Raw genomic sequence first — 20,031 nt, 5'->3', positions numbered from 1 at the left:
TTGGTGGGTGATGGTGGGGATCGAGAATGGAGTCAGTGGTTGCCACCGCGTCCACGGGCACCAAGTGGGGGAACCCAACTCAGCGCTTCCTTCTGTGGCAAGGGACCACACGTTCCCAAATATTCACAGAACTTGGGATGCTTGATTCCACAGGGTCTTCGAAGGTTACAGAACAGTCCGGTTGTGTTGGCCCGCCGCAGGGCTCTTTTTGTAGCAGGTACTCATTTGCATATTGAGCGACACACCCCTAATGTAGCCAATCCTCCAAGAGCTTACAGTAGCTCCTGTAAGAAGAGCTCTGTAAGCTCTTGCAGGATTGGCTACATTAGGGGTGTGTGGCCTAATATGCAAAGGAGTTCCTGCTACAAAAAGAGCCCTGCGAGTGGTGCTTTGCTGAAAATGTACAAAAAAGAATCACGCATCAGAAGGCTGCGCAGGTTATTTTTGGACATAAACACATCAAAAGGAAACGTTTCCCAGCCTGTGAGGTTAGTATGCAAAAAATCTCAGGACATGACACAGAGACTTAAGACTATTCCCACTTCAGGGCTATATGCAGGGCTATTTTTGGGCAGGAACGCACAGGAACGGAGTTCCGGCTGGCTCCCGAGTTGGCCACGCCCAGCAGGAAATCATTAGCATAATAGGCCACACCCAACAGAGGAACTCATTAGGATTGGCTACATTAGGGGTGTGTGGCCTAACATGCAAAGGAGTCCCTGCTACAAAAAAAGGCCCTGGGTTTGGACAACAAACAAGGTAAACAGAATAACAAGCAAAAGGTGGGTGTGGCTGGATGACCAGACTTCTGGTAACATGGGGGTGCGGCCTAATGTGCTAATGAGCTGTGCTGTCAGGGGTGTGGCCCAAAATGCTAATGAGTTCCTGCTGTTGGGTGTAGCCTATTATGCTAATGAGTTCCTGCTGGGCTTTTTCTACAAAAAGAGCCCTGGAGCCTATATGTATCAAAAAAGTGATTTGAAATCATAATATATTCAGCTGTCAAGAAGATCCTCCATGAAGCTTCTGGTTGTTCGGGACAAAAATGTTTTGAGGGGGGGGGGAATGTTTTAGAAACCTTGTCAAGGGGAACACCAAAGAGGCTGATGCAAACTTTCCATTGTTGCATGGTTTCTTCAACTGTAACTAAATACAAACCTGTAAAGTACTTGCTATACTCCTGTTCTATTTTTTGAGCAGTCTCAAACTGTTCTTTGGAATGTTTCTGGGTCACTTTGTCCCGCAGGAAGATGGGGTCTTTTTGCTCCCTGTAAACACACAATGCATACTTTAAAAAAAAAAACCTAAACATTTTAAGAGCTAACTTTTCACAACGAAACTGCAAGAGACAGCAGGAGACGGGGTTTGTGCCCAAGCCTGATTTCTGTACGGGTGCCACCATGTGCAAAGGGCGCCATCTGCTGCGTGGCACAGAAAAGTCAGTCCTGATAGATGCTGCAGTGCCACCCACAGTTAATCCTTTAAATACTGCACTTGAAAAGGCATTCTGCTATCGGCAGAAGGAAACCACGCAGGGCCAATCCGATCAAGTGTGGCAAGCAGACACAGATCTGATTCTGCTGTGTTCAGCCGTCTGACCTTCTTTTATCTTTTGCACTTCACTGCTCTTTTTTTTTTTTTAAGAATCATGAAGTACAAAACATCTTCCAGAAAAGAGGGGATGATAGAAGGCCATGGAATTGCAGTTTCCCATGCTGCCCCATAACCTTGCCACTTCACGATAGACATTCATAAGTATTCAAACCACAAAGATGGGCTGTGATGCACACTGCAGACACAAACTGTCTATTCCCTTTTATTTATTTCCTTAAAAACCTTTTAAACCCACCGTCCCACCACCCACCCAATTGGGGTCCCCAAAGCAGCAAACATTAAAAAAATTAAAACAACCGAGCAATTAGAAATACATTAAAATTATAAAACAATTCAAGTAAAAACACACAAAAACATATAAACAAACAAGGAGGGCCAGTAACCGTACTTGGGGGTATACCCCCCCCAAAAAAGTCTCTACCTGGTGGCAAAAGACAATGACAGCTGAATCTCCCTGGGAAAGGAGTTCCAAAATCTTTGGTGCCACAACAGAGAAGGCCCCTTTCTTGGGTTGCCACCAAGGCTCCCTCTAAGCTGTGGAGTCTTGTGAGCAAAAATTCTACTTTTGTGAGCTCCTGGCATTAAAGTTGTGAGCGAGCGATTTGGCTACTGCATAAATTAAGTTTGCTCTGGGGCCATCCCTTCCTGAGCGAAGGCAAAAAATGTGTGAGCCGGAGGCTGAAAAACTGTGAGCTAGCTCACAGTCACTCAGCTGAGAGGGAACACTGGTTGCCACCTGTCTATTTTCAGGTGGCGGGGGCAACTGAAACAGGGCCTCCGAAGATGACTGCTGCATGCAGGTAGGTTCATATGGGAGAAAGCGGTCCTTAAGGTATGGTGGCCCTAAGCCATACAGGGCTTTAAAGGATCATGCTTTATTAAAGCAGAGGCCCCGTTGACAGGTCATGACCAATGCTACATAAACCAGGATCACAGGAACATTTTCCTTAAAAAAATGAAACAAAAACTCTCTGCATATGAGAGAAGAAAGATTTGTGGGTGCATGAGACATGGCAGGCCTTAAAAACGGCTTTAAAAGGGCACATGTTTGACTCTTACTTGATTTGCTTGGTGTTCTTGTAGCGAATGAAGACGACGATCGGGTAGATGTGAATGCTGTGGAGCCGCTCTATGGCGTGAGGAGCAATATCCAAGAGACAGTGACAGTCCTAAGAACAAAACAGCAGCAACATGGGGCTGTTGGACATTCAAAGCATTTCACAGACATAGGCTCAGGAATCCTAATACACCCCCAAACTAGGCAGGTTGTTATTGTCTTCCCAACAGTTAAGTGATCAGACCTCCTTTGGAGGTTCTGTGGAGGTACCATGGAGGTTCTTCCCAACCTCCATGGAACAGGGGTCTCCAACGTGGTGCCCATCGACACGTTTCCGGGTGCCAACCAAATGCTTTTAGAAAGTGGGCAAGACCGGGTGGGGGTTTTGCCCAGCAAGGGCTTCTGATCAGCAACTGGACATTTGACTGGCTGTGCCAATTTTTAAAAACAAACACATGAAGCCGCCTTATCCGGAATCAGACCCTCAGCCCACCAAAGTCAGTATTCTCGACTCAGACTGGCGGTGGCTCTCCAGGGTTTCAGGCAGAGGTCTTCTCCGTCATCTACTCACTGCCTGGTCCTTTTTAACTGGGGAGGCTGGGGATTGAACCTGGGACCTTCTGCGTGCCATGCAGATGTTCAGCTGGTGAGCCACAGTCCCTCCCCCAGCCACTGCCACCACAGCACAAGGATCTTCACTGTGTGACCAAAGGTAAGCCATGGCCCTGGTCACACGGCAAAGTTGCCGCGGGAGAGGCACGGATGGTGGGCGGATTATCCGGCCGCGATCACACCCCAACATCTGGGAAGTGGAGCGCACCGGTGGCTTACCGCCGACAATGCGCCTTAAAAAACTATGTTGGAATTGCAAGTTGCTTACACTTCAGTCATTACAGAGTTAAATGTTGTTTGTTAGGAAACAGGATGTTACGTTACATAATGTATTCAATGGCGGGAAAGTTTGTGGGAGTTGTTTACCCTGATGAAGTGACCTGTAACCTTTGTATTGGTCAACTAACATCTTGTTTGTAGAGGAGGGCGGGATATAAATCCAAATAAATAAATAAATAAATGTATTCACAAGTTTATGGCCCTTTGTGTGAACCAAAGCGGTAGTTCTCTTCTAGAAGCCAAGACAGATAGAAAGACGTAGTTGTTAGCATTTATTACTGAGAGTAACTAAGTATGTAACCTTTCTATTTTATTTCTTTTATCCAAGGTACCCTAACCATGTTTTATTTTGTTTTATAGTAAAGATATTTTTTTCTTTTACTAAGTGTGTGCTCTTGTGTTTGCAATACAACCATCGACCCTGAATCAAAGAATCCCAACAAACTAGTACCTCCAAGGTACTAGTAAACGTTTGCCATGGGCTGCCTCCAGACGCCCGTGGTGTGATCGCGCCAGCGCGCGGAATTCCCCTCCGGTCCCGCGTTTACCCGCTGGCGCCGAGGGAAGGACCCGTGGTGTGCCGCCGGCGCGGCTGATCGCATAATTGCGCATCAAACTGAGCCGGGGCAATTAGCCACGCCTCCCCCCCCCCGCGATATCCGGCCCGTGTGACCGGGGCCACCGTCAGCCTTTTTGTGGCTGGCTCTGCCTACCATGGCAGCCATCTTGTGGCTGCGGCCACCACGCTGTGTCCGGATTTCAAAAGTGACCGGAGGCTCAAAAAGGTCGGGGACCTCTATCCCAGAAGCCATCTAAGGAGTTAACAGCTGTAAGTCCTTTGGCCATCCAGGCATACTCCACTCATCGTCATGGGGCTGTCCCTCCTCTGTCCTGTTCTCTGTGCCAGATCCCTCTTTCGAGCATCCCAATTAAAACTCTGGTTTCCTTCTCTTTTTCCTCCTGTGCTCTGCCTCACTGTCTTTTCTCCACAGGTACCCTTATTCCCCCCACGAACCCCAATGTGCACGTTCCACTCCCTGGCAACACCACGCCCTCTCTCTCTTCAGAGATGCTCCCGGACTCCACTGCTCTATTGCCCAGCATCCCGCTGGTTCCTTCTGCTGGCGCATGTAAATGTCTGTTAAAAACCTGGAACGCTTGATCACCTGCTGGTTCAGCTCACGCCCTGTTCACGGATGAGCGAATGTTCAAAGCTGAACGTTCGTCTGTTGTCTGAACAGCTTGAACCTCTTAAGACGCTGGACAAAAGACGCTTACGTGTCCGTGATTGCACTTGCCCATGCATGTGTCTGCCCATTTACGTCTAACGACGGCAGGAGATCTACTTTTATTTATTTCCTTTATATCCCCACCTTCCTCTCCGACGGGGACCCAAAGCAGCCTGTGTCATTCTCTTTTCCTCCATTTTATCTGCACGACTACCCTGTGAGGTCTTAAAACCAAAGGTGAAACGAGCTGAACACTTTCCCCTTTCTCCCACCACCCTACTCTGCAGTCCTTTAAATGTTTTGTGCACCCCAGTTCAGCTCGGTTTTGGTATTGGTGCTATTGCTGGGAGAAGAGCAACTCCCGCCATGTTACGCGGGGGAAGGGTTCAGCCCCTTGTACACCTGCATGCCCCTTTGGATGTAAGAAACACAACGTAAAGAAAGCAGTGGTGAAAGCCAGTGTGGTGTAGTGGCTAGGGTGTCAGACTAAGATCTGGGAGACCCAGGTTCGAATCCCCACTCTGCTCACAGGGTGACCTTGGGCCGGTAACAGACTCTCAGCCCAGCCTACCTCACAGGGTTGTTGTGAGGATAAAACAGGGGAGTGAAGTGGGGTATAAATGAAGCAAATCAATAAAAAGCGTGTCCATTTTAGAGGTGAATGGGGCCGTAACAGAAACAAGTATGGCTGTCCCCATCACGTCTGTTTTGACCTTTAGGCTGTAGGCTGGAGGGGGGGGCCTGTCTCCCTTTTGTTTGTGTTCTACACGCTGTTCCTAGTTGCTGCAGGTACACTCGAAATAAGCAACTGAGATTAACCTTGAAGGCACAGCTGAAGGCTCAGTGGGGGCGGGGACCCACAAAATGGGGGACAGGCCTCCCCCTAAGTATTTTCTTCAGTTTTTTCCCAGTGGAAAAACTGGAAATTTGGGATGCACGGAGACCAACCCCACCCCCACCCAACCCCAAAACCCCTCTTATGAAATACTTTCTCTTTTGGAATGAGTGAAATGCCTTTCCAGACAGGGTTTTACTCACTTAAAATATTTAGTATGGAGGGATTTTTTTTAATGTAAATACAATTTACAACATTAGAGAACGACAATTCATGTGTATACTGTAGAGACAAACCCAATATATTTTTAAGGATGCAGTTATTGTCAAAATGCAACTAATTTTATCCACACTTAGGCTGCGGTCAAACGGAACATTAGCCACGCAAGAGAGATGGAAGACAGGCGGATTTTCCGGGCGTGATCTCACCGGCACATCTGGGAAGCGTAGCACTTCCGTGGCACAACCAAGGCTTCCTGCCGAAAACACGCAGCAAAAAAACTAGTACCTCGGAGGTACTCATTTCCGGAAACCGCGGGGCAAGGGCGGGCGTCTGATCACGTTTCCGGTGGCATCCGGCGCCCGCCCATGTCCCCTTGCGAAAAAGGGGTTCCCCCCCCCCAAGTTTCCGTGGATGCGCACACGCACCCACCGGAGCATGCGCATTCGTTCTGTACACAAAAAAAGAAAACCAGTTTGCCGCACCGCGCGCTTCTTCTATGCGCGCAGGCGTGTCCTGTGATCGGCACCTCTCCCTACCCACGGAACCTCCATGGTACCTCCACAGAACCGCCAAAGGAGGTCTGATCACTTAACTGCGCGTTAGTTTGCCCCGGGGCAAACAGCCACGCTCCCCCCCCCCCAGTTTCCTGCCCGTGTGACCGGAGCCTTAGTATGGCTTAATGTGTCTAATACACTATTGACTAGCTCAATGTTTTCAATGTAATACAATTTTAACTGTGCATCCAAATACGCTCCTACCTCTTAGATGGCAGAAACTAAGACTGGCGTGCTACAGTTCTCCCCTCTCTAGCTTTGGCTATATCTGCAATTTTGCTTGTACAAAACAAAGGCGTTTATACTTTCAATACTTACAAATAAGTTACAAAGGATGCACTGTAAATTTACTATAATAGTAGTAGGTTTAGGTTTTATAAGAAAGCAATCGTGGCATACATTTAAATTTCCCCCAGTGCTTCAGGTCTGTTGTTCTTCCTCCAAGAAAACAAAACAGCTTTTCCATGGCTTCTCTGTCCTCAAACACAAAACATAGTTTATACCTGACTGAATTAGCTACTACATGTTGAATCAGCTTTACATATTGTTATGTACTGGGACTGAATCATTACTAATTGAATCACCCCAGAGACTGGCTGAGCTTGGAGCACAAGGACAATAGCCTGCCAGGATTCTGAAAGTAACCAATCTAGTAAATAGCCTGTCACTGGGAGTGGGGTGTGTTTGGGTGTGGCAATTGCCTGCTTTTTAACGGAGCTGAGGCTCTGGGGTCTTGCCTTGCTCTTGCTGAAAACACAAATAAAGTTGAGCTGATCGCTAGACTCGAGCCTGCTCATCCATGGAACCCACTATTTAACACATATAAACAATATAATAAAAGGAAAGTTATACAGAACTAGTTCTCTATCCCCCCCCCCGAGAGTAGACCCTTGGTCTCTAGTAGAACAGCTAGATTTGAGCCCAATGGCACCTTAGGGACCAACAAGGCTTCCGGGGTGTGAGCCCTGCCCCGGCCGGCCCGATCTCGTCAGATCTCGGGAGCTGGTATTTGGATGGGAGACCTCCAGAGAATACTGGGGCTAGAAGGCAGAGGTAGGCTATCAAGCCACTTCTCCGAATGTCCTCCATGCCCCAGTAGGAGTCGCCAGAGGTCGCCATGACTTCCAGGCACTGGAGCACGCACGAACACAACACACGTATATGTACACACAGGTGCAAAAACACACACCCAAATCTTCTTTTTCAAGGTATGAGCTTGCAAGAATCAAAGTTCCTGGGAATCTGGCAAAGGGAGCGTTGACTCTTGAAAGCTTCTACCCGGAAAACCTTGCACGTCTCTAAGGTGCTCCTCCAGGGCTATTTTTGGGCAGGAAGGCACAGGAACGGAGTTCCGGCTGGCTCCCGTGTTGGCCACGCCCAGCAGGAACTCATTAGCATAATAGGCCACACCCAACAGCAGGAACGCATTCGGATTGGCTACATTCGGGGTGTGTGGCCTAAAATGCAAAGGAGTTCCTGCTATAAAAAAAGGCCCTGGGTTTTGACAACAAACAAGGTCAACGGAATAAGCAGCAAAAGGTGGGTGTGGCTGGATGACCACACTTCTGGCAACATGGGGGTGCGGCCTAATACGCGAATGAGCTCTGCTGTCAGGGTGTGGCCTAATATGCTAATGAGTTCCTGCTGTTGGGTGTGGCCTATTATGCTAATGAGTTCCTGCTGGGCTTTTCCTGCAAAAAGAGCCCTGTCTCCTCGTTTTCTATTTGCACACCTATTATTTCCGGCTCCCCTCCAAAGAGTTCAGAGGAACTTATAAAAGGCTCCTGGGGAGACTGAAAAGCTTGCGGGATCCTGCCTGCGGCACTTCAGCCGGAGAAAAGCTGCGTGGGTCCCCACATTCCCCTCCCCTCTTTTTCTGGCGGAGAAAAATCCCCCAAGGATAAAAGTTACCCCCCCCCCAGAAGAGAAGCACCTTTTCGGTAATTTCTTTTATGGAGGCCACCGTTGTCACGTCGAAGTGCCCGCTCCTACGCTTGTAGTCGATGAACAGGCAGTCCTTCACGCCCCGCTCAATGGCTTGCTGGGAAGCTTTCATCACCTCTGTTGGAGAAGAAGAACAAAAACAAACCGCCGCTTATTCGGGTTTGAAGCACAAATTAATTTAGAAGGAAGCTGGTGCACAGATGCTTCTCAACTCTCCCTTCTTCTTCTTCTTTTGCAAAGTGCATTCTCGTTTAAACTACTTCGGTGCAATTATTTGGCTCGGGGACATTTAAGGGGGGGGGGAAGCTTAACCAGATTTCCAGGAACACATGCTCTCTGCTAAGACCCTGAGACACCGGCCTGCATGCTCTCCAGGGGACGGGGAGGGGCTTAACACTGCAAGAGGAGAAGCGGCTTGCTGGGAGGCGGAGACAGCAGGGTTGATGATGTCACTGGGGCCTGAAGAAACTCCACGGGCCCTTTTTCAACGTAGAACCGTGCCCCGATGTCACTCTCCCCTGCACCTTTTCTAACGTAGGACTGCGCCCCGATGTCATTCTAGGGATGCCAAGTCCCCCCGGGGGGGGCGGGGAAACCCCCGCCCGGGAGGCCCATTCCCCGCCGCCGGATCGGGACCCCACCCCCAAAGCACGTCACACGGAAGTGACGCAAGCACGTCGGGGACGTTGGGGGTGAGGCCACAATCATCCGAGGGAAAACTATGGTCCCCTAGTCTTTAGGAACTAGGAAGTAACATTACACCAGAAGGAAAACTCTTACACAGTATAAGCTAACTTGCTTCTGAGGAAGTTAAGAGACGAAACCAAGCACAAGCCGGCTGCTTTGTCAAGCTTTACATTCCTTTGCCTGTTAACAGCACATGTTGAAAGTCTACTAGTACTTTTTGGCTGTTAGCAACAATTGGTATTCTGTGGTATTACTGTATGTTAGTATATTAGTATTGTATAACATTAGGATATTGTATGGTTAGGTTGTATACCTTGTTAATAATTTGTATACTTAAGATACTATTATCAAGTATAAAAGTGATTGTATTAGCATACATATTTAATGTTTAAGAGTGGACTGATTATTGGACTGATTTTGTCCCCAGTTTTGTTGTTTTTGGTCTCTTGATACTGGGAGTGTTGTTTTTTTGGGTTTCGATACTTACCAAGGGGACATCTGCAAAATTTTCCTGGAGACTCCTTTACTAGCATGTCCTTCACAGCGTCGAGCAGTGGCCCCAGGATAAGCACAGGCCTTGGAGACGTGCAGTCCACTTTCTGGACTCTCTGATAAGCCAAGCTGACCGCATCTAGGAAAGAGAGGGACCCCTCACATTCAGTTCTCAGGTTTTTAGACGCAAACATGGCAGCATTACGTGCTCCACCCTTTGCACCCGAGGGGAAAACTGAATCCCACAACAGTATAAAACAGGGGTCCACAACATGGTGCCCACTGAGCCCTTCCCTAGGGCCCGCCAAGTGCTTTTAGAAAGTGAGTGGGGCCAGGTGAGAGCCAGTTTGGTGTTGTGGTTAAGTGCGCGGACTCTTATCTAGGAAAATCGGGTTTGATTCCCCACTCCTCCTCCACATGCACCTGGCTGGATGACCTTGGGCAAGCCGTAGTTCTGATAAGAGCTGTTACTGAAAAAGAGCCGTCCCTGTCAAGAGCTCTCTCAGCCCCGCCTACCTCACAGGGTGTCTGTTGTGGGGAGGGGAAGGGAAAGGAATTTGTAAGCCGCTCTGAGAGTCCTTTGGGTAGTGAAAGGCCATGGGGTATAAATCCAATCTCCTCCTCTTCTTCTCTTGGCCAGCAAGGCTTCTGAATGGCCACTGGAGATTTGAACGTCCGGGAAGATATTTTAAAAACACTGGTGGCAGGTGCCAGTGTTCCCTCTAGGCTGAGTTAGTGTGAGCTAGCTCACAGTTTTCTAGCCTCCGGCTCACACATATTTGCCTTAGCTCAGGAAGGAGGGCTCCAGCGCAAACTAATTTATGCAGCAGCCAAGTCGCTCACTCACAACCTTAATACCAGGAACTCACAAAGGAGAAGTTTTGTTCACAGGACTTCACAGCTCAGAGGGAGCACTGGCAGCTGCTACCACAGCATGAGGATTCTTCGTGGTGTGACTGAAGGTCGGCCATGACAGTCTTCTTCTGGGCCGGCTCTGCCTCATCCGGCAGCTGTTTTGAGGCAGCACCCGCCACGAAAGTCCAAAAGCGCCCCAAAAGGATGGAGCACCCTTGGTATAAAAGATTTTTTAACCCCCCCCGACCCGCAAACACATATTTGGCCGTGTGTCCTACCTGTATCGTGCCACTCCACTGAGTAAACCTGGAAGCCCTCATCTGGCCTAAGAGGCTTTCTTCCAACTTGAGTGGCTCTTCCGTGGAAAGAAGAGTCACTGATGCTGGAGAAAAGATTCCTGGACGATGGTTGGATCCACCCCGTTCTAATTTTTAAAAATGACAAGCTGTTTTATATCCTGTGACCAGGGGTCATTTCCTGCGGGAGCGCACAGGAGCAGAGCTCCGGCAGTAAGGAGCCCAGGGGGCGGGCACATGCAACAAGCCCCGCCCCCCGCAGTCCTCAGTCGGGCAACAAGGAGCAAGAAGCAGACAGGTAAGTTGCAGACCCCCCCCCCCCCCCCGGCCCGCCTTCAGGTATAAGCTCTCCCTCCACTGTGAGGGCAGATCTGCATGTTTCCCCCCCACCCCAATAGCTAGCAATCCAAAACAGTCCAGTGGAGCCTGAGCGGTGGGTGTTGCCTTCTGACACACTTCCGGTGATGCCAGGGGGTGTGGCATATGCAAATAAGTTATGCTAATGAGCTCCTGCACCTCTTTTTCTACAAAATGACCCCTGCCTGTGACCCAAAACCTTTGCTTCTTGGCACAGGGAAAAGGAAGGGGGGGGGAAATACTTGGAACGAGCAAAGAAATGTTTCTGAAACACTTCTTTAATTTTTAAATAAATCTTTGTTTTTAACCAAGTATTCCACTCGTGATGCCTTCCAGGTACAGGGCACATAACCACGCCTTCCAGTGTCTGTCTCCCTGAATGTTGACCGTATGATGAAACAGGCTGTTTTCCTTGGGCACAATCCACGGGGGATTTGTTCTGCAAAAGCTGGTTATGTAAGAGAAAACCAGCTCGTATCAACAGGGATCGTACATAAACTCCCTCAGGATTTTGCTCTGTCTTTTTTAAAAAAAGAAAATCAATGAAAACGAGCCACAGAATTTCCAGGACATTTCTGTAAGAGAACACGTGGATTTGTGTTGCATGTGTGAATACTGGTGGTGTAAAGCACCATCAAGTCGCATCCAACTTATGGCAATTTTGCAGGGTCTTTAAGGCAAGAGACTTTCAGCAGTGGTCTGCCATTGCCTGCCATCCAAGGACTCACCAGGGCCGACCCCGCCTAGCCCCCAAGAACTGACAAAACTGGGCTATCCAGGTCAGGGGAAAAAAGGGGAAAAGGGGAAAAAACTGAACCTAAAACCTAGAATTCAGAACCTAAAAAGGTTAGTCAAGAATGGAAGAGGGCCAACTCTAAAAATCTAATTATGAAACATACAAAAATATACATGTATTTATTCAACACAAATTAAAATCACAAATAAGGGCCCATTCATACCTCATATCCAAATATAAAAACATACAAAGGCTGATGAAGTAGACCTAACGCGTTTCGGCCTTCAGCACTGCTCTTAACTGATGGAATATTTCATTGGGAACATTTGGCTATACAATCTCAGGAGAATATATAATTGACCAGAGAGAAGTACCACTGGACATGTGATTGCACGGGAGGTTTCATTTGTATTTTTGCCCAGTGGTTAAACTTTGGAACAATTGTGTTCTGGTCTTTATTTCATATTTTGCATATGTATGATTGTATATATTTTTACATATTAGCCAATATGTTCTATTTGCATTAGACCTCTGAGGAAGGCCTGTGAAGGCCGAAACGCGTTAGGTCTACTTCATCAGCCTTTGTATTTTTATATTTGTATATGAGGTATGAATGGGCCCTTATTTGTGATTTTAATTTGTGTTTAATAAATACATGCATATTTTTGTATGTTTCATAATTAGATTTTTAGAGTTGGCCCTCTTCCATTCTTGACTAACCTATCCAAGTCACGGCCGGTGAATATTATGAACAAGGAAATGAACACATCACTTTCCAAGACTTGGCAGTTTTAGAGCTGATCTACAGGACGAGAAAAACACACCTTAAAACACCGCCAGGAAGCAGCATGACTAAATATTCCCTCTGTCCAGAGAGGAAAACTAGGATACCAAGATGATTCACAGTATGGCAATCTTCTCAAGCCCGGAGTAAACATGAATAATATAATTCTGCTGCATATTAACTAAACTCTGTAAACAGGGTCACTTGCCGTCCAAGAAAGGAATGGAGTCCGTGCTGATGGTATCGAGGGCCTGCAAATCCTTTCCATCTTTGGACCCGCTGCGCTTGTGTTTATGCTTCCTCCTAAAGAACGACCTCCGAGCTGCGGCTGACGATGTCTTTGTGGAGCTATTCTCGTCCTTCGCCTCGGACATGCTGTGTCTCCTGTAGAACTCCTGCTCCATCCTAAAAAGGAAATGGGCCAGGTAACTGAACTGAAGCGGAACAGAGATGCTGTCTAAACCAGGGAAAAACCCACCCAGGTTGCTTACCTGTAACTGAGGATCTTTGAGTGGTCATCTGTGCAGTGAAAAGATTTTTTTAAAAAACTGCAAAAAGACGCTAAGAAAAAATACAGAACAATTTAATCTTTTCACTGCACAGATGACCACTCATGCGGCAACTCGGGTCTCGAACTGCTGAACTACTGACCTTCCACAGCCTGCAGTTCAGCGTCTTAGCCACTTGAGCCACCGCAGCTCCGTTACCTATTTATCTACTTGCAATTTCTTGCTTTCGAACTGCTAGGTTGTCAGGAGCTGGGGCCAGAAACGGGAGCTCACTCTGTCATGCGGCACTTGGGTCTTGAACTGTTGATCTACCAACCTTCTGGTCTGCAGTTCAGTGTCTTAAAGGTAAAGGTAAAAGTTCCCTTGCTCGAAAGCCAGTTGAATCCGACTCTAGGGTTGCGGTGCTCATCTCCGTTTCCAAGGCGAAGAGCCAGCACTGTCCAAAGATATTTCCATGGTCATGTGGCCGGCATGACTAAACACCAAGGCGCACGGAACGCTGTTCCCTTCCCACCGAAGCGGCACCTATTTATCTATTTGCAATTTCTTGCTTTCGAACTGCTAGGTTGGCAGGAGCTGGAACTAGAGATGGGAGCTCACTCCCTCAGCTCCAGGCATACGCATTAGATGCTTGCTCACAAGAGTCAAGGAGAAACCCCGCCAAACAAGTGTTGAGGATTAACTCTGGAAATTTCCGAGACCAGGTCTCGCACAGGTGCTTTAGCCAAGTGCGGGACTGCACAGAGGCCACAAAGAAAGCCCAGGGTTGCCCGGGAATGCCCAGCCTGCCCAGAGAGCCCCCGCTGCGTGACATAAATTGCATTTGAACTCCCAGGCTGATGTGCATCCTGGTGCATGTGCCAACAGGCCACACTATGATCTGAAGAACGAAGTTTAGTCCAGTGGCACCTTTCAGACCAACAAAATTGTATTCCTTGGATAAGCTTTTGTGCACACGCACATGGAAGCTTATACAGGAATAAAACGTTGTTGGCCCTAAAGGTGCCATTTGACCAAACTTGTGTTTCACTGCTTCAGACCAACACAGCTACCACAGTTCCCTTTAAGCTGTGCTAGGGAGTGCTGGCACACAACATTTTAACAGGCAGCTTTTTCTTTTGCTCACAAGACATTTTTTCCTCCATGGAAACAATGGATGGGGGCACCTCTTTCTGGGGACCATAGAACTGGACCCCTGGGCGGGGGGCTGAGGAGAGGCACAAGCAGCTATGATGCAAATTTGATGCCTCTTATTGAAACAACAGCCCCTCCGAGCCCCAGATACCCCCAGATTCATTCTCCATTATAGCCAGGAGGCCAGGTGTACCAATATAGTGGAAAGGGGTGGGTAGACCTGGTCTCCAGAGGACAAATCTCCCTTATATATAAAAGCCGAATGGTGGTGGCACTTCTCTAGAACATTCCACATGCTCCGGAATTGGTTGGTGCCCTGGTGTGTCACTCAGAATCTGTCCCTATCCACTGGCTGCTTTGCCTGAGTCCTGCCTCCAACATTCTAAACAGTTTGCTGTTCCTCTCCCCCCCATAGCCAGTCAGAACACAGAGGTTATTTGCATATGCAGCCTCATTGGCCTTTGCCTCAGAACACAGAGGTCGTTTGCATATGCAATTTGATTGGCTTTTGCCTCTAACATTCTAAACAGTTTGCTGTTCTGAGGTAAAATGTGTCCCATCTCCAGGTGAGGGCTGGAGATCCCTCAGAATTACAACTGCTTTCCAGATGGCAGAGATCAGTTCCCCTGGAGAAAATGGTGGGCTCTGTATCCTTATATGCTGCTGAGGTGGCCCCCATAGGACAGCCAATGTGACGTAGCAGTCAGGGCTTCAGAGCACGGGAGAGGCTGCAGGTGTGTGGGGGGTGGAAAGCTGAAGAGTGAGGGGGAAATAAAGGTAGGTTGATGATCGGCTGAGAAGGAGATAGGGTTGCCAACTCCAGGTGGGAAATTCCTGGAGATGTGAGGGATGGAGCCTGGACAGGATGAGGTTTCAGGAGGCGTGGGACCTCGGACAGGTACAAAGCCACAGACTCCACCCTCCAAACCAACTATTCCCTTCTGGGGAACCATTGTTGCCAATCTCCAGGTGAGGGCTGGAGATCACTCAAAATTACAGCTGTTCTTTAGGTAGCAGAGATCAGTTCCTCCGGAGAAAATGGTGGACTCAATGTCATTATACCCTGCTGAGGTCGCCACAGCAAATTGACACTGAGTGTTCAAGGCCGGGGCACCCGCCCAGAGCCTCTTTCTAGAGGCCGTTGTATTTATTTCCACAACGGGCCTTTTTCCTAGCCAACCAATATAGTGGAAAGGAGTGGGTAGACCTGTTCTCCGGAGGCCAAGTCTACCAATATAGTGGAAAGGGGTAGGTAGCAGTGTCCCCCTCTAAGCTGAGTTAGTGTGAGCTAGCTCACAGCTTTTTAGCCTCCGGCTCACACATTTTCGTCTCAGCTCAGGAAGGATGGCTCCAGAGCGAAACTAATTTATGCAGTGGGCAAACTGCTCATTCACAACTTTAATGCCAGTAGCTCACAAAGTAGAATTTTTGCTCCCAAAACGCCACACCTTAGAGGCAGCATTTGTTGGTAGACCACTTCTCAGGAAGACTTCTACCAATATAGTGGAAAGGGGTGGGTGAAATTTGACTGGATTCTGTTTTCTCTTACAATGTTTAAATTATTCCTAAATGTATCCTCTGCTGGGAAAGATTGAAGGTCAAAGAAGACGGGGACGGCAAAGGATGAGATGGTTAGACAGTGTCATCGATGCAACACATTTTCGTCTCAGCTCAGGAAGGATGGCTCCAGAGCGAAACTAATTTATGCAGTGGGCAAACTGCTCATTCACAACTTTAATGCCAGTAGCTCACAAAGTAGAATTTTTGCTCCCAAAACGCCACACCTTAGAGGCAGCATTTGTTGGTAGACCACTTCTCAGGAAGACTTCTACCAATATAGTGGAAAGGGGTGGGTGAAATTTGACTGGATTCTGTTTTCTCTTACAATGTTTAAATTATTCCTAAATGTATCCTCTGCTGGGAAAGACTGAAGGTCAAAGAAGACGGGGACGGCAAAGGATGAGATGGTTAGACAGTGTCATCGATGCAACGAACATGAAGTTGAGTCAACTTCAGAGGACGGCGGAAGACAGGAGGGCCTGGCGTGATCTGGTCCATGGGGTCGCAAAGAGTCGGACTCGACTGTGCGACTGAACAACAACAATCTGTTTCATTCACGTAAAGTGCATCACTGTTTATGTTTTAAAGTTAAAAGTTGTAAATAAAATGTGTTTTTGTTTAAATTGTCTTTTATTTCACTTAGTGCAGGGGTGGCCAAGCTGTGGCCTGGGAGCCGCATGCGGCTCTTTCACACATATTGTGCGGCTCCCGGCAGGGCGGGTGGGGAAGCTAAATATCATTAGCAAACAAACGATCATCGGACAAATAAATATCTTTATCAATATCTGCTTTTACCCCTTTTTGTTATTATTTTTGGCCGTCTCATTTAATGTTAATGAAAAGCAAATTTGCACATTACCCAGTAAAAACGTGTAATATTTGTTCATGTATTTATGGGGAGGGCGGGGTCCAAATTAAACCAATAAAACAAATCAATAATAATCTCGCTGCTCTCAAACATCTGACATTTACTCTATGTGGCTCTTTCGGTTAAGCGAGTTTGGCCACCCCTGACTTAGTGCATCTAGATTCTGTCCTTTGCAATACCCTTGAGTTTGTGCCTTGAAGAATAAAGTTTGTTTAAGCTTGAGAGTCTGCAAAAGTCACCTGCCTGGCCACGTCAGAGTGCCACTGAGCCACACCCCTGTGAGGTTGGCTTTGGGCAACTCACATGAGGGGGGACCCTAGATTTTATCCAAAGCTGTGGGGGTTAAAAACGTGTAATATTTGTTCATGTATTTATGGGGAGGGCAGGGTACAAATTAAACCAATAAAACAAATCAATAATAATCTTGCCGCTCTCAAACATCTGACATTTACTCTATGTGGCTCTTTCGGTTAAGCGACTTTGGCCACCCCTGACTTAGTGCATCTAGGTTCTGTCCTTTGCAATACCCTTGAGTCTGTGCCTTGAAGAATAAAGTTAGTTTACACTTGAGAGTCTGCACAAGTCTCCTGCCTGGCCACGTAGGAGTGCCACTGAGCCACACCCCTGTGAAGTTGGCTTTGGGGGGACCCTAGATTTTATCCAAAGCTGTGGGGGTGGCAGTAAAAGGGCGGGGGCAAAACAACGGTCTTGCCCCACAAATGTGACAGAGGCCATGACAGATGGGGCTCTTTAGCTAGGAGAAACGACGGCTGAGGGGTGACGTGATTAAGGTTTATAAGATTATGCATGGGATAGAGCAGACTGAGAAAGAGGTACTTTTCTCCCTTTCTCACAATACAAGAACTCGGCACTCCTTCAAGAGGGAACTGGATAAACATATGGAGCAGAGGCCCATCGATGGCTATTAGCCACAAGGTATAGATAGAAACTCTCAGTCTGGGGCAAGGGATGCTCTGTCTTCTTGGTGCTTGGGAGGGGGAGCAACAGTGGGAGGGGTTTCTAGTGTCCTGGTCCCACTGGTGGACCTCCTGATGGCACCTGGTATTTTTGGCCACTGTGTGACCCAGAGTGTGGGACTGGATGGGCCGTTGGCTTGATCCAACATTGGCTTCTCTTGTGTTCTTATGAATTGGATAAGCATCTGGAGCAGAGGTCCATCAGGGGCTATTAGCCACAAGGGATAGATGGGAACTCTCGGTCTGGGGCAAGGGATGCTCTGTATTCTTGGTGCTTGGGGGGGGCAACAGTGGGAGGGCTTCTGGTGTCCTGGCCCCACTGCTGGACCTCCTGATGGCCCCTGGTATTTCTGGCCACTGCGTGACACAGAGTGTTGGACTGGATGGGCCGTTGGCCTGATCCAACATTGGCTTCTCTTGTGTTCTTCTGAATAGGATAAGCATCTGGAGCAGAGGTCCATCAGGGGCTATTAACCACAAGGGATAGATGAAAACTCTCAGTCTGGGGCAAGTGATGCTCTGTATTCTTTCTTGGTGCTTGGGGGGGGGCAACAGTGGGAGGGGCTTCTAGTGTCCTGGCCCCACTGCTGGACCTTCTGATGGCACCTGGTATTTTTGGCCACTGTGTGACCCAGAGTGTTGGACTGGATGGGCTACTGGCCTGATCCAACGTTGGCATCTCTTATGTTCGTATGTTGACTTTTAATGGGGGATATTATTTATTCAGCTAAATGCTTGTGCCTCCTCCGACGTATCAAGGTATTTTGTCATAGGTGAGGGGCTCAGTTCTGTCCGTTGCTCTTGCTCTCCTCGATCCCAGTGAAAAAGAGAAAGCTAATTTAGCAGCTTAAAACGAAGGACTGTTGTGCCTTCCTATGCCCCAGCCTGAGGACTGAAATTAGCTTTGGATGTCACCCCTGTCTAAAAACTCCCACCATATGACAAGCCATTTAGGCTACTGTGTGAATCCCAAACCAAGAAGTCCTTTCTGTTTTTAGGAGGGCGGGTAACGATCAGCGGCACTAAAAATGGGTCTGATGGAATAGCTGGTTTAATTGGGTGTTATTCAAAAAAAGACCGATACCATCTCTTGTCAACTCTTCAGGGAAACTTAATCCTCCCTGTTGTCAGCCACAAAAGCTTTGAAGAGTAAACCCATGGCTTTTATTTGCCCTTTCGCTGTTCATCCCAACTGCCCACTTTTAGGAATGCTATAAACGCCATTGATAGATCGGAGATTTAATTACATGTATTTGCTGGGGATCTGTCCTCTTTCCAACTTCTGGGCGTTCTCGTCCAGCTGCCACGCCATCCAACAACCGAAGTTCCCCTGCGGCAGAGTGTCGTCAACGTACAAGATGTCGTCTTTCTTAAAGCTCAAATCCTGTTCCACTTCCGCAAGCCGGTCATAAAGTGCTCTGTGAAGATAAACGGACACAACTTGTTACTTCAGGTCAGGGACTCCAAAATCCGACCAGCAACCCCCTCGTGGACTGAGGCAGGGACCTGATCCAGCAAGGTATCAGGACAACACGCACTCAAATCTCAAAGCCCTCCTCAGGTACAGGGCCGTAAAACGTCAGTCCTCAGCACCAGGAGGCAATATGGGTCCTCTGAACCGACCGATGATGGGAACAAGACCAACAACCGACAGCAATTTAGAAGTATCTACTGCTGCGGTGGCTCAAGTGGTTAAGCCGCTGAACTGCAGGCTGTGGAAGGTCGGTCGTTCAGCAGTTCGAGACCCGAGTGTGCCGCATGACGGAGTGAGCTCCCGTCTCTAGTTCCAGCTCCTGCCAACCTAGCCGTTCGAAAGCAAGACATTGCAAGTAGATAAATAGGGACCACTTCGGTGGGAAGGTAACAGCGTTCCGTGCGCCTCGGTGTTAAGTCATGCCGGCCACGTGACCACGGAAACGTCTTCGGACAGCGCTGGCTCTTCGGCTTTGAAACGGAGATGAGCACCGCAACCCTAGAGTCGGACTCGACTGGCTTTCGAGAAAGGGAACCTTTATCTTACTATCCTAACATTAACCTGAGGTCGGCCTACTCTCTTATGAACCTGCCCAACCAGTACAGTCATCTCTGGAAGCCTTGATTCAGATACCCCGGCCTTCTGTGGTTAGGCAAGCAGCAACCCAGCAAAGGGCCTTCTCTGTCACGGCACCAAAGTTCTGGAAGCTCCCCGGTGAGGGAGATTCATCTGTCCCCCTTCTGTGGCCGTCTCGCGCCAACAGGTGAAGACAATTTTGTTCCGTCTTGGCCTTCCCTCAGTGATCCCTTCTTCCTGACCAATGTTCTTAATTGCCCTTTCTATGTCTTTGTACCTATTTTAACTTTTTAAAATTTGTTTTAATGACGTGTTGGGGGGGGGAGGGTTTGACTGTAATGGTTTTAAAATGGGATTTCATCTTATCGTGTGCTTGATTT

The 20,031-nt window shown here is 48.1% G+C and overlaps 1 protein-coding gene across 1 annotated transcript in view; it reads right to left on the bottom strand.

The window, feature by feature from the left end:
• LOC107110659 (disks large homolog 5-like) overlaps positions 1–19,019 on the bottom strand; it is a gene marked incomplete at its 5' end in the record, with an annotated part of 31,910 nt that extends 12,891 nt beyond the window's left edge. Inside the window, 6 exons of the mRNA XM_015411459.1 lie at positions 1,159–1,268; positions 2,674–2,783; positions 8,336–8,463; positions 9,521–9,664; positions 12,762–12,958; positions 18,849–19,019. Coding sequence (XP_015266945.1) covers positions 1,159–1,268; positions 2,674–2,783; positions 8,336–8,463; positions 9,521–9,664; positions 12,762–12,958; positions 18,849–19,019 — 860 coding nt within the window. The remainder of the gene's footprint in view (positions 1–1,158; positions 1,269–2,673; positions 2,784–8,335; positions 8,464–9,520; positions 9,665–12,761; positions 12,959–18,848) is intronic.
• Between the last annotated feature and the right edge of the window lie 1,012 nt (positions 19,020–20,031).

Source organism: Gekko japonicus, unplaced genomic scaffold (assembly GCF_001447785.1).
Source record: "Gekko japonicus isolate JY-2015 unplaced genomic scaffold, Gekko_japonicus_V1.1 scaffold4031, whole genome shotgun sequence".
Taxonomy (NCBI): Eukaryota; Metazoa; Chordata; class Lepidosauria; order Squamata; family Gekkonidae; genus Gekko; species Gekko japonicus.
The sequence above is the reverse complement of the archived record's forward strand: the minus strand, read 5'-3'. Positions and strand labels throughout refer to the sequence as shown.